The 12,856-nt window shown below is 65.9% G+C and overlaps 4 protein-coding genes across 7 annotated transcripts; 2 read left to right on the forward strand and 2 right to left on the reverse strand.

Annotated features, from left to right (window-relative positions):
* The first annotated feature begins 699 nt into the window (after positions 1-699).
* Positions 700-4,448, forward strand: VPS4A (vacuolar protein sorting 4 homolog A). Of its 2 annotated transcripts, none has more exons than XM_058845571.1 (11): positions 700-851; positions 1,170-1,281; positions 1,354-1,501; positions 1,614-1,675; positions 1,901-2,020; positions 2,133-2,289; positions 2,895-3,043; positions 3,148-3,229; positions 3,306-3,525; positions 3,622-3,762; positions 4,050-4,448. In XM_058845571.1, the coding sequence occupies exons 1-11, from the start codon at positions 831-833 to the stop codon at positions 4,149-4,151; spliced, it is 1,314 nt and encodes a 437-aa protein (XP_058701554.1). In that variant the 5' UTR covers positions 700-830; the 3' UTR covers positions 4,152-4,448. The 2 variants fall into 2 exon arrangements, with proteins under 2 accessions (XP_058701554.1, XP_058701555.1); XM_058845572.1 differs by lacking the exon at positions 4,050-4,448 and adding an exon at positions 3,935-4,036.
* A 438-nt stretch (positions 4,449-4,886) lies between these two features.
* Positions 4,887-8,892, reverse strand: COG8 (component of oligomeric golgi complex 8). 2 transcript variants are annotated; one of them, XM_058845574.1, is made up of 5 exons: positions 8,579-8,892; positions 8,165-8,372; positions 7,249-8,061; positions 6,426-6,594; positions 4,887-5,120 (listed from the first exon to the last, which is right to left on the reverse strand). In XM_058845574.1, exons 1-5 carry the CDS (start codon positions 8,890-8,892, stop codon positions 4,963-4,965), a joined length of 1,662 nt encoding a protein of 553 aa, XP_058701557.1. In that variant the 3' UTR covers positions 4,887-4,962. The 2 variants fall into 2 exon arrangements, with proteins under 2 accessions (XP_058701557.1, XP_058701556.1); XM_058845573.1 differs by lacking the exon at positions 4,887-5,120 and adding an exon at positions 5,923-6,291.
* A 37-nt stretch (positions 8,893-8,929) lies between these two features.
* NIP7 (nucleolar pre-rRNA processing protein NIP7) lies at positions 8,930-10,243 on the forward strand. Its single transcript, XM_058845578.1, has 5 exons — positions 8,930-9,065; positions 9,318-9,404; positions 9,483-9,621; positions 9,691-9,831; positions 9,903-10,243. Exons 1-5 carry the CDS (start codon positions 9,010-9,012, stop codon positions 10,020-10,022), a joined length of 543 nt encoding a protein of 180 aa, XP_058701561.1. The 5' UTR covers positions 8,930-9,009; the 3' UTR covers positions 10,023-10,243.
* A 124-nt stretch (positions 10,244-10,367) lies between these two features.
* TMED6 (transmembrane p24 trafficking protein 6) lies at positions 10,368-12,592 on the reverse strand. Of its 2 annotated transcripts, XM_058845577.1 has the most exons (4): positions 12,145-12,588; positions 11,354-11,480; positions 11,059-11,215; positions 10,569-10,919 (listed from the first exon to the last, which is right to left on the reverse strand). In XM_058845577.1, the coding sequence occupies exons 1-4, from the start codon at positions 12,415-12,417 to the stop codon at positions 10,700-10,702; spliced, it is 777 nt and encodes a 258-aa protein (XP_058701560.1). In that variant the 5' UTR covers positions 12,418-12,588; the 3' UTR covers positions 10,569-10,699. The 2 variants fall into 2 exon arrangements, with proteins under 2 accessions (XP_058701559.1, XP_058701560.1); XM_058845576.1 differs by having other exon boundaries at positions 10,368-11,215; positions 12,145-12,592.
* Between the last annotated feature and the right edge of the window lie 264 nt (positions 12,593-12,856).

The raw sequence follows: 12,856 nt of genomic DNA on the forward strand, positions 1-12,856 counted from the left end.
GGGGGTCTCTGGGGATGATGGACTGGGGGGTCTCTGGGGGTGATGGAGGGGAGTGGGGGGTCTCTGGGGATGATGGAGGGACTGGGGGGGTCTCTGGGGATGATGGAGGGACTGGGGGGTCTCTGGGGATGATGGAGGGGAGTGGGGGGGGTCTCTGGAAGGAATGGGGGGATCTCTGGGGAAGCTGGGGCAGGGCCTCTGTGGAGATTTCTGAAGGGGCTGAGATGACTTTTACAGCAGGGGCAGGGGGGCCCCTTCAGCTGTGGGACAGGTGGGTACAGCAGTGGGCACAGGTCCCTGCAGGTGTTTGGGGTGGGTGTGGGTGTGTGCACAGGTAAATACCGTACACACGTGCAGCGTGTGTGCAAATACACACACAGGGGAGTGTACCTGGGCACGCACAGACACACGGACATGCACATAAACTCATGAACACATGCACACAAACAGACATAAACACACATCAATAGTCACACACACACAGACACGTTCCCGTGTTTTTGGGGCGTTCCCGCGCGCTCGGAGCCCGCGGGGCGGGGCCTCAATGGGCGGGGTTGTATAAAAATCATACGTCACAACATGACGTCACTAAAAAGGCGTGCCCGAAGAGACCACGCCTCCCGCATAACATGAATATATTATAGGCGTGGTTAAGTAGACCACGCCCACTATGGGCGGGTCCGCGCGCGCGCACCGTGCGGGGGCGTGGCCCCGCCCCTCACCGCGGTTCCGGCGGGGCCGGCAGGGGGCGCGGGGCCGGGCGCAGCCGCAGTCGCTGCCGCCGCCGCCGCCGTCCCGGGGCCGCCGGAGCGGCCGCACCGGGCGATGCGATGACAACGTCCACCCTGCAGGTACCGACTGCGGGCACCGGGACGGGACTGGGGCTCCGGCCGCGCCCACAGCGCGCCCTCTTCCCGCGGGGTCTCTTCACGGCCCGGCGGACAGGCCTCACCGGGGCCCGGCGCCGTGCCGGCCGGGGGAAGGCCTCACCCGGCCCCGGTGCAGCGCCCCGCTGAGGTCGCCGAGCCCCGCTGAGCCCCGGTGGCGGCGCGGTGGGGAGGGAGGTGGGCGCAGCGGAAGAGCCCCGGTGCGAGCGGGCCCGGGCCGGGCCCTGGCGGTGGGGAGGGGCTCGGCCGGGCCCCGGTGCTCACGGCGCTGCCCCCTCGCAGAAAGCCATCGACCTGGTCACCAAAGCCACCGAGGAGGACAAGGCCAAGAACTATGAGGAGGCACTGCGGCTGTACCAGCACGCCGTGGAGTACTTCCTGCACGCCATCAAATGTGAGTCCGGCCGGGGGCTCGGGGGGCTCCGGCGCTCGGGGGGCTCCGGGTGACGCCTGGGGGTCCCTGCAGATGAGGCTCACAGCGACAAGGCCAAGGAGAGCATCCGAGCCAAGTGCATGCAGTACCTGGACCGGGCAGAGAAGCTGAAGGAGTACCTGCGGAGCAAGGACAAGCACGGCAAGAGGCCTGTCAAAGAAGCACAGAATGACAACAAGGGGTGCGTGGGGGACGAGGGTGGCGGGGATCCCCTGTCTGGCTGCCGAGCTGGCAAGACCTTCCTTGCCACACCAGTGCCGGTCCCGCTCCTGAACCCTGTTCCCTGTCCCCAGGAGCGACAGTGACAGCGAGGGCGAGAACCCTGAGAAGAAGAAGCTGCAGGAGCAGCTGATGGGTGAGAGGGGCTGTGGTGGGTTTGACCCTCTGGGGTTGAAGAGGATTCACTAACAGCCCTGTTGAGGGGTGGCTGTGGGGCTGGGGCCCAGGGACATGTTCCTGTGGCCTGCTCGCCCCAAACAGCTGAGGGGAGGCGGGATTGCGGGTGTGGGTAGGGTCTCTGGCTCTCTCTGCTCTCCGTGCCCACTCTGGGGGCCGTGTGAACAGAGTCACACCCTCACAGGTGCCATCATGATGGAGAAGCCCAACGTGCGGTGGAGCGATGTGGCTGGGCTGGAGGGAGCCAAGGAAGCCCTGAAGGAGGCTGTGATCCTGCCCATCAAATTCCCACACCTGTTCACAGGTGAGGCCATGGTAGTGGGAGGGGGCTGTGCAGGAGGTGACCCCTCCCTGGGTGACCCCAGCAGGGATCTGGGTGCGGGGATGGGGAGGCCTGACCCCGGTCTCTGCCGCAGGGAAGCGCACGCCCTGGCGCGGGATCCTGCTCTTTGGGCCGCCTGGCACCGGCAAGTCCTACCTGGCCAAGGCTGTGGCCACTGAGGCAAACAACTCCACCTTCTTCTCTGTGTCATCCTCTGACCTGATGTCGAAGTGGCTGGGGGAGAGTGAGAAGTAAGTTGGCAGCAGGGACATGGCCACGTGCCACCAGCACCAGGGAGCCCCAGTAACAGGGATGTTAAAGAATTGGGAGCTGGTGCCTTCAGAGAGTCTGAACAAAGCAATCCCTGGGCCTCTTCCCTCACTGCCTGTGCCCCCCCATCTTTACAGACCTCTTAGTCCAACAGCAACTTGAAGCTGGGGTCTTCTAACACTTAACTGGATTCTGTTTCCTTGTCTTGATTAACTGCTCTCATGCTTCAGCGTGGGGCAGCTTTGGGGCTCTCCAGAGTTGCAGCTCATACCTGAAGATTTCCCATCTGTCTGTGCTCAGAATTCATTTACAGCTCGCTTCGAGGAGGGCCCACCCTTGCCAGGCTGTGAGCGAGTCATAATTACACTTAACTCTACATTATTAATTTCTGGTACCCTATAATTAGACTTTAATTGCCAGCAGGGTCCAGGGGAGGAGAGCACAGCCTCTTGAGGGGCCCCACAGCCCCTGATGTGGCACTTCCCTTGCCAGTGTGGGGTTCCCAGGATGGGAGGAACATGGAGCTGCCATGGTGGTGCTGAGGAGGGTCTCTGAGCGGGGACCCCATCCCCTGCTTTGTTCCCAGGCTGGTGAAGAACCTGTTTGAGCTGGCAAGGCAGCACAAGCCCTCCATCATCTTCATCGACGAGGTGGACTCGCTGTGTGGCTCCCGCAACGAGAACGAGAGTGAGGCAGCCCGGCGCATCAAGACCGAGTTCCTGGTGCAGATGCAAGGTGGGTGGGGGCCCATCCCAGGGGTGGGTGGGGGCAGGACGAGGCAGCCACAACCTGGGGATTCAGAGAATCCCTGGAGATTGTTCTGAGCCATCTGCCTGCAGGTGTGGGAAACAGCAGCGATGGGATCCTGGTGCTGGGTGCCACCAACATCCCCTGGGTGCTGGACTCAGCCATCAGGAGAAGGTGAGCCCCACACGCGGCCCCCTGTGCCAGCCCCATAGCAGGGCTGGCATTGGGGCTCACCCCTCGTGCCCCCCAGGTTCGAGAAGAGGATCTACATCCCCTTGCCCGAGGAGATGGCGCGGGCCCAGATGTTCCGGCTGCACCTGGGGAACACCCCGCACTCCCTGACGGACGCCAACATCCAGGAGCTCGCCCGCAAGACCGACGGCTACTCAGGGGCCGACATCAGCATCATCGTGCGGGACGCCCTGATGCAGCCCGTGCGCAAGGTGCAGTCGGCCACGCACTTCAAGAAGGTGAGTGGGGGCTGCCACGGTCCTGGGGAGGGCCGGGCACTGTGGCTGCTGTCCCCCCACCCCGAGCTCTGTGCCACGTGCCGTGGCTCTGCGCAGGTCTGCGGCCCCTCCCGCACCACCCCCGGTGCCCTCGTGGATGATCTCCTGACGCCGTGCTCGCCCGGTGACCCTGGGGCCATGGAGATGACCTGGATGGAGGTGCCCAGTGACAAGCTGATGGAGCCCACTGTCTGCATGGTAAGTGTCCCCTCCACAGCTTTGGCCCGGCCACTTCCCTCTTCATCCTCCAGGCCAAGGGTCAGGCAGGGCTGTGGCTCCTGGGGGTGGACAGACCCTCAGTCTACCCCCCTGGAGTCCTGAGTCCCCTGGAGGATGGCTGGGTGACAGGAAGGGGCCTTGGCTCTGCCAGGCAGCTGCCACCTGCGGTCAGTGCTGCTGCCATGGGGCAGAGGTGCCCCACTGCCATGGGGGTCCCTATCCCACGCCCATGGTCTGAGCCCCGTGCCCACCCACCCGTGTTGCAGTCAGACATGCTGCGCTCGCTGGCCACCACCCGCCCCACCGTCAATGTCGAGGATCTCCTCAAAGTGAAGAAATTCACGGAGGACTTTGGACAGGAAGGTTGAGGGGGGCATGGGGGGTGTGGGGCTGGGGCAGCTGCAGGCCCCGCTGTGCCCCCCTCCCCGGCGGTGCCAAACCGACCCGTGCTCGCTCGCTCCTGCCCCATCGCCCTGCAGCGCCCGGCAGGCGCGGGGACACGGCCCGGGGGGCTCACACTACGGGGGTGGGTCTGAGCATGGCCGGCCGGGTCCCCCCCTGGCTGCGCTCCACTCTTCTTCCTGCTCTTTTTTTTATTTTTTAACTTAATGCTGCTTTGGGTTCTGTCTTGTTTATATGAAAATAAAAACAATCTGAGAGCTTCAGCCGGTGCCCAGCCACTCCCCACGGCTCTGCCCTTACCAGGGGGCTCAGCCCAGCCCCCCAAAATGCAATGACCCAGGGCCAAGGCCTCTGCCTGTCCCCTGGGGGTAGAGGTTCCTCACGCTCCAGCCATCCCAGACAGGGATTTGTGCCTACAGCAGGGGCTGCTTGGATGGAACAGCTGATGACACCCACCAGCCCACACCCCCTGTGCAGTCCCTGGGCTCCCCTCAGCCCAGCTGCTGCCCACACTGTGACCATGAACCCCAAACAAGCCCCAGGGGAGAGGATCCCCCCTTTGCCCCTCTCCTGCACAGCTTTGGCAGCAGGTTAGGTTGTTCCTAGACACACAAAGGGATTCCCGGTGCCCGGGGGAGCGTGGGGCAGACCCTGGCTGTCTCCCTGTGCACACCGGTGGGCAGGAAGGGCCGGAGCCACGCTGAGGCCACAGGTCTGTATTGGCTACAATAAAGCTGAGTGGGAGCCCCCAGAGCTGCGCTGGTTCTTTCAGCAGGGTCAGTCCAGCAGCTCCATCCAGCCCACGTTGGTGAAGGTGCGGGGGTCCATGCGGTCGATGTAGAGGATCCCGTCCAGGTGATCCATCTCATGCTGGACAATCCTGGCGGCCCAGCCCGAGGCCTCCCAGCTCACCGGCACCCCGAGCTCATCCACACCTGCGGCCGGGATAGCAGTGGGTTTGGGGGGTGATTAAGGGGGAAAAAAGGGGACCCGTGTGAGTGGGAGGATCTGTGAGAGCGGGGACCGGTGTGTGGCAAGATTTGTGAGAGAATGGTGGGGCCCAGGAGAGGACAGAACCCATCAGAGAATTAAGGGACCGGTGTGAGCGTTGGGCGACCCGGGAGAGACTGCGGGAAACGGGGAAGAGAAGGGGACCGTATGAGAGAGGGGCAGGTGCGGTTCCCAGCCGGGACAGGGCGGGTCGGTCCGTACCGGAGACATGGACGGCCCAGTGCCGCGGGACGTAGGCGGAGAAGCCGTGGATGCTGGCGCAGCCCTCGGGGCCGGTGACGAGGCGGTTGTCGAGGACGCGGAGCGCGGGGTTGACGAGGACGCGGAGCGGGAAGGGCTCGATGCGGTGCGCCTGGCGCAGCGCCGGCGGGTACCGGGCGCAGCGGGCGGGCGGCAGCTCCGCGGCGAACACCCGCAGCGGCACCCCGAGCTGCGGAGCGCTCAGCCCCAGGCACGGCCGGCCCCGCAGCCCTGCCGCCAGCGCCGCCGCCAGCCGCCGCAGCTCGGGGCCGCCCAGCTGCTCCGGGGACACGGCGGCGGCGGCGCCGCGCAGCACCGGCGCTCCCACCTGCACCGGGGCGGCGAACGGCGGCACGGGCGGGCCCAGCACCCGCCGCCGCAGCGCCCGCCAGTAGGAGCGCTCCCGCCGGTCCCACCCCGCCGCGTGTCCGCAGCCGCGGGCCGGGAGCGGCGGGGCCCGGAGCGGCGGGGCCCGGAGCAGCGGGGCCCGTCCCGGCAGGGCCCGTCCCGCCGCCCGCCCCAGCGCCGCCGCCGCCGCCGCCATGGCGCACCGCGTGCGCGCGCACCCCGCCGCCGCTGCGCCCCCTGGCGGCCCCTCGGGGGACAGGCGGCCCCTCCGGCCCGGTCACCCCGTGGCCCCCGCGGCCCCCGGCAGCGCAGCGGCGGCCCCGGAGCGGCTCTCCGGGGGCTCCGAGGGCACGGCCGCCTGTTCCCCCGCCGGGTCCGGGGCGCTCTCCGGGGACGGCTTCTCCTCGCCCGGTGCCGGTGGAAGGAGGAAAGCCAGCGGCTCCCTGAGCGCGGCCACGTCGATGCGGCCCAGGCGGCCGAAACGCTGCAGCTGCGTGGGGGGAACACCTTGGGGATGGGGAGAGAGGGGTCAGGGGGTCTGCGGGGAACGAGACCCCAGGAGGGGCGAGAGAGCAGGGCAGGGCCCGCTCAGTGCCAGGGGCGTCCTCCCCCTGCAACGAAAACCAAACCCGAGATCTCACCCAGTGCCTGTGCGATCTGTGCTGGAGGGAAAAGCACCTGGAGGCAGCGGTTCAGGTAGGGCAGCAGGTCCTCCAGGAAGGCTGTGCAAAACTGGGTAAAGAGCTCCTGCTCCCGCCCGCTGAAAGCTGCCTCCTCAGCACGGTGGAAGGCCAGGATGGTTTTGGTCACCTAGGGAAAGAGAGAGGCAGATGGGTCACCTGATGACAGCCACGTGCCCAGGTGGGTAAGGAGGCCAATGGCACTTGGCTTGTACCAGCAACAGCGTGGCCACAGGCCCAGGGCTCTGCCCATCTTCCAGTGCTGGGCACTGGAGACATCACACCTGGAATCTTGGTGTCAGTTCTGGGACACACTGAGATAAACACTGGGGGGCTGGAGTGTGTCCAGGGAAGGGAACGGAGCTGGAGAAGGAGCTTAAGCACAAGGAGCAGCCAGGGGGGCTCAGCCTGGAGAAAAGGAGGCTTGAGGGAGACATTACTGCTCTCCACTACTCCCTGGCAGGAGGGGCAGCCAGGGTGAGGCTGGGCTCTGATCCCAAAGAACAAGGGACAAGAGAACAAGAAACAGCCTCAAGTTGTGCCACGGGAAGTTGAATATTAAGAAAATTTCTTCATGGAAAGAACTGTCCAGTCCTGGTACTGGGCAGTGTTGGAATCCCCCTCCCTGAAGAAATGTAACAGCTGTGGGGACGTGGCTCTTGAGGACATGGGGTGGCCTTGGCAGTGCTGGGGGAGCAGTTGGGCTGGAGGAACCCAACCCACTCAGAACAAACCTGCCCCATGGTCTCGCAGGACAAGTCCCAGCTTCATGCCCTGGACTCACCTCACCAAGGGCACTGTCCAGGCAGGCGGTGACGTCCTGTGCCAGGGCGATGGGGCAGCAGAGCCGCAGGTCATTGAAGGCAACGAGGAGCCCGTTGAGGAAGCAGGCAAGGGGTGGGAAGTCCAGCAGCACCATGGGGGGCTGCAGCGTGCCAGGCTGGGCTGTGGGCACCGGCACTCCTGCACCGCCCCCCAGCACGGCTGGAGCCGAGATCAGCGTGTAGGAATTCATCTCCTCCCGGAATTTCTCCACCGCCTCCTCCACCGCCTTCCTGAAGGCCTCGGCAGCCACGCGCTGGAAGAGGGGGGCCAGCTGCCCACGGAAATCCACGCCCACCCTGCTGAAGGACAGCCCGAAGTACATGCACTGCCCCAGCAGCGAGTCCAGCCGGCCGCCCACCCCGCGCTCCAGGTCGCGCTGCAGCGTCCGCAGGAACTCGGAGACCTTCTGCAGCACCCAGCCGTGGAAGATGGCCCCCTCGCCCGGCGCCTCGGCCGGCACCAGCGGCTCCTCGTCGGAGAAGATGGCGCGGTACTGGGTGACGATGTCGAACAGGTGCACGCGGCAGGCCTCGATGGTCTTGGTGATGTGCAGGTAGGGGTCGTGGTCGGGGATGGAGGCCTGGATGGAGCGCAGCCAGGCGTCCCGCGCCTGCAGGAACTTGACGCGCAGCTCGGCCTCGGTCAGCACGTCCATGCGGCGCAGGAAGCCGATGACGCGCAGGCAGGCGGGCAGAGGGATGTTGGTGCGCAGCTGCTGGATGAGCTGGTTGAGCATCAGCTGGGCTGACTGGCGCACCTCGTCCACGATGCTCTGGGGAGCAGAGAGCCCTCGTTCAGCGCGGGGTTCACCCGGATCCCAGGGTGGGACAAGGCGGGGCTCACCTCAGAGACGGGGTGAAGGGTGCGGGGCTCACCTGGATAACGGGGATGCTGCTGTGCTTCCTCTCCAGCCTGCGCACGTAGGCCGTGAGCTCCAGCGCCTCCTCGTAGTAGCCATTGCGGACACAGGTGTCCATGAGCTGCGGGATCTCCAGGATCTCCAGGATCTCCGTGTGCCGGTTCAGGGTCAGGCTGTTCATGCGCCGGCTGCAGGCGATGGCCTCGGCATCGCGCATGAAGGTCCTGCGGGGCCGGGATGGCATCAGCAGCCGAGCCCTCCCCGCCGCGGCTGGCTCCGGGGACCTTTCCCCAGCCCCAGCCGGCCCGGCCCTCAGTGGGCTCAGCCCTGGCACCTCTCGCTGCCCACCCCGGTCCATCCCGGGCCCGCCCTGCCCCGTTCCCACCCGCGCCTTGCCCGCCGCTCCCGGTGCCCGCTGCCCGTCCCGCACCGGCAGGCGTCCTGCAGCGCGGGCAGCCGCTCCAGCAGGCTGCCCAGTCGGCTCTCGATGCCGCCGAAGCCGCGGCCGGCCCGGCCGGTGCACTCGGCGGAGCGGATGAAAGCTCGGTAGTGCTCGAAGGCGAGGCGGCGAGTCTCGGCCCCGACCCGCGCCCGCTCCGCCGCCAACCGCGCCGGCTCCCGGCCCAGCTCCGCCAGCCCCAGCGCCGCCAGCTCCGACACATAAGCGGCGAGCTCGGGGCCGCCGGGCGCCGCCGGGCCGCGCAGCCAGGCCAGCAGCCGCGCCTCCTCCGCCGCCGCCGCCATCGCCGGGGCCGCCGCGTCACCTCCGGGCCCGCCGGTTCCGGCTCCGTCACTTCCGCTACCGCCGGTTCCGGCTCCGTCACATCCGGTCCCGGTGGCCCCGCGTGCGCGGCGCGGGAGATGCGGCCGCTCACGGAGGCGGAGACGCGGGCGGTGTTCGAGAAGCTCGGGAAATAGTGAGGGGCCGGGACCGGGGCATCGGGAGGGCTGGGCCGGCGGGATGCCGGGAATCGGGCACGGGGACAGGACGGAGACCGGGAGGAACGGGCACCGGGGGTCGGGCTGGACCGGGCACGGAGAAGGGATGGGCACCGGGAGGGCTGCGCGGGCTGGACCCGGGGGAGCGGGGAGTCCAGCGGGGACCGGGGGGGTGTTGTCAGCGGGGAGCGGAGGTGGCGGGGCCGGGCTGACGGGGTGCGGCCCCGCAGCATCGGGGAGAACATCCAGCTGCTGGTGGACCGGCCCGATGGCACCTACTGCTTCCGCCTGCACCGGGACCGCGTCTACTACCTGAGGTGAGGCCGGGCGGCGCGGGGAGCGGGCGGGTCACGGCGCGGGGCCCGGCCCAGCGCTGCCCTGCTCCCCTCCCGCAGTGAGAAGCTGCTGAAGCTGGCGGCCAGCGTCCCCCGGGAGAGCCTGGTGGCACCGGGCACCTGCTTCGGAAAGTTCACCAAGTCCCAGAAGTTCCGGCTCAGCGTCACCGCCCTGGACTTCCTGGCGCCCTACGCCAAGGTGGGTGCCGGCCTGCAGCGGCCCCGTGGCGGCCCCGCGGCCCCTCACGGCTCTGCCCCTCTCTCGCAGCACAAGGTGTGGGTGAAGCCGGGCTCCGAGCAGTCCTTCCTCTACGGGAACCACGTGCTGAAGTCGGGGCTGGGCCGCATCACGGAGAGCACGGCGCAGTACCAGGGCGTGGTGGTGTATTCCATGGCCGACGTGCCGCTGGTGAGCGCCCGGCCGGGGCTGCGGGGGGACGCGAGGTGGGCGGCCTCCCTCACCTCCCCTCCGTCCCCCAGGGCTTCGGGGTGGCTGCCAGGTCCACGCAGGAGTGCAGGAAGGTCGACCCCTTGGCCATCGTGGTGTTCCACCAGGCCGACGTCGGGGAGTACGTGCGGAACGAGGACACGCTGACATGAGGGACCCTCGGGGACCCCAGGGACCCTCGTGCTCTGTGAGTGTTCCGGGGTCGAACGGACGTTGTCCTGCACCGTGGGTGCGGGCAGCCCACCTGGAATGGGATGGAGATGTGGGGAGCTGCCAGCACAGAGCCCCAGGCCCCTCAGGGGGCTGCTGCCGGCACAGGAGGAGGGGACCTGGCCCCAGCCCTGTCACATAAAGCTTGTTCCTTTTTTCAATGCCTGTTTTCTGGTGTGGAGGCCCAGGAGGAATCAGTCCTCACCCCTCCTGGGGGGAATGTGACACATTGGGGTGTGTGTGGGGGGACTGATGAGATTGGAGGGAACCTCAGAGGTTGAGGATGAGCTTCAGGAGGGAGAGGGCCCAGCAGTGTTTAGGCTCACAGAGGCTGGATGACAGCAGCAGGCAGCAGTCGCTCCCCAGACTTTGCCAGGGGTTCTTTTATTGGGAGTCTGGTAGAAAAAGCCCATTAAGACATAGAAACGTGACAAAGCCACACAGAACTCAGGTGACAGTGTGGCCTTTGACTTTTCTTGGGGTGGTGTCAGGGCTAGAGATGAGGCAGGAGCAGGGGGAGCTCTCCAGCCTCCTCCTGGAAGCAGGATCCAGCATTTCCTCTGACTCTGTGGTGGGACAGGGTGGCAGGCAGGCTCTGCAGGGGGGTCCCTGCCCTGTTCTAGCACTTGTGGCTGCCCGAGGTTTGTGTGTGGAAGAGGCGCTTGAGGAAGCAGAGCTGCAGCACCCCGGAGAGGACAATGACACAGCTCTGGGCCAGGGACCACCAGTTGACGTAGTTGTAGTTGGACTCCAGGAGGAAGGAGTCGGCCCCTTTCCGCATCCGGGCGAAGTTGTAGAAGCGCCACATGTGGAAGGTGTGGATCTGCAGCCTCTGGATGCTCACCTGCAGGAGAGGCAGGGCCGCACTCAGAGCTGCCCGTGGGGCTCAGTGCTGAGCTCAGCCTGAGCAAATGTTCGGTGTCCTGGGCAGGACATGGCCATCCCTGCTGTGCTGGGGCACGCTGTGGGCTCCCTGACCTCACCCCAATTGCCTCCAGGGTGTCGTTCAGCTCCTTCCTCTCTGCTGGCTGCTCGTGTTCCATGTTGAAGTCATCGTAGTACACACCAAAGTTGAGATACACCTGCATGAGGCCGAAGTGGTTTTGCTGGTTGTCCAGGCAGAGCTGGTAGAAACCTGCAGAGGGAAGGGGGTTGTTGGTCCCTGGGTGGAAGGACAACAGGCAGACACATCCTGAGGGCTCAAGCCTCATCCTCCCCTGGCAGGAGCAATGGGCACTCGGGGAAGCCCTGGCCAGGCAGGAGCTGGGGGAACCTGTGTCCTTGGTGAGGAAGTTGATCTGTCCTCGCACGTCCTGGGACACTCCAAGCTGGAAGCCATCGGGATCACTCGCTGTCACCAGGATGTTCCTGCTGTTGCCAATCCCCGTTGCCCGCTGGACCTGGAGGCAGGGAGCACGTGAGGGGAATTTGTGGGTCACTGTCGGGGAGGGAGCTGTGCCAAGCCCTGGGGACGTGTTGCTGTGGGGCTGCCAAGCACAGAGCCAGGGGGAAGCTGCCACTGCCAGGCACAGCTATGTCCTGGCTTTCCTTCAGCCAGCCCAGTGTAAACAGGAGATGAAAGGGCTGGAGTTTCCCTGTGGGAAGGGGACAGAGCTCAGGAACAGGCTGTGCCAGGACCTTCAGCTGTGCCACAGCCCCTGGCCAGGCAGCGGAGGGCAGAGTTTCCAACAATGCCGGAGCTCCCAGCACCTCTTCATGGGTTTAAACGAGGTCGTTTAAAAATTGGTGATGGATAGGGATTAGGTTGGTTATATTGGGAAGATGTTCTTCCCTGGGAGTGAGGTGAGGCCCTGGCTCAGGGTGCCCAGAGAAGCTGTGGCTGCCCCAGCCCTGCAAGTGTCAACTCTCAGGCTGCACAGGGCTTGGAGCAACCTGGGATAGTGGAAGGTGTCCCTGTCCCTGCAGGGCTGGAAGGAAACGAGTCTTTAAGATCCCTGCAACCCAAACACTTCCACGATGCTGCTTTAGAAAGGCACGTGCCACGTGCCACAGGAGCAGCAGGGATGGATCCAGCACAGCCCAGGACATGTCCCCAGCACTCACCTCGTAGCTGAAGAAGAAGTTGCCACCCTGGTGTGAGAACTGCCAGAAACACTCCACGGTGCCGGCGGGGATGACGACGGCGAAGTCGTAGCGATCGGCGCCGCGGAACAGCGGCTCCTGGCTGGAGCCACTCAGGGGCTCTGTCCTGGGGCAGCCAGCGGGGCCCAGCAGCGCCAGGAGCAGCAGCAGCAGCATCCTCCTGCTTCCCTGGGCTCCAGCACTCGCTCCCTGGGCAGGGCAGCGCAGGACGGGGTGCAGGGGGTAATCAATCATTAACCACGCTGCCAGGCAGGCAGGGCTCAGGGGAGCCTGCAGCTCAGACACCCTGTGCTCTCGGGGATTGAGGGGATCCTGCAGCTCAGACACCCTGTGCTGCCAGGGATTGAGGGGATCCTGCAGCTCAGACACCCTGTGCTGCCAGGGATTGAGGGGATCCTGCAGCTCAGACACCCTGTGCTCTCAGGGATTGAGGGGATCCTGCAGCTCAGACACCCTGTGCTCTCAGGGATTGAGGGGATCCTGCAGCTCGGACACCCTGTGCTCTCAGGGATTGAGGGGATCCTGCAGCTCGGACACCCTGTGCTCTCAGGGATTGAGGGGATCCTGCAGCTCAGAGACCCTGTGCTCTCGGGGATTGAGGGGATCCTGCAGCTCAGACACCCTGTGCTCTCGGGGATTGAGGGGATCCTGCAGCTCAGACACCCTGTGCTCT

This window comes from Poecile atricapillus, chromosome 10, assembly GCF_030490865.1.
Source record: "Poecile atricapillus isolate bPoeAtr1 chromosome 10, bPoeAtr1.hap1, whole genome shotgun sequence".
In the NCBI taxonomy this organism is placed as follows: Eukaryota; Metazoa; Chordata; class Aves; order Passeriformes; family Paridae; genus Poecile; species Poecile atricapillus.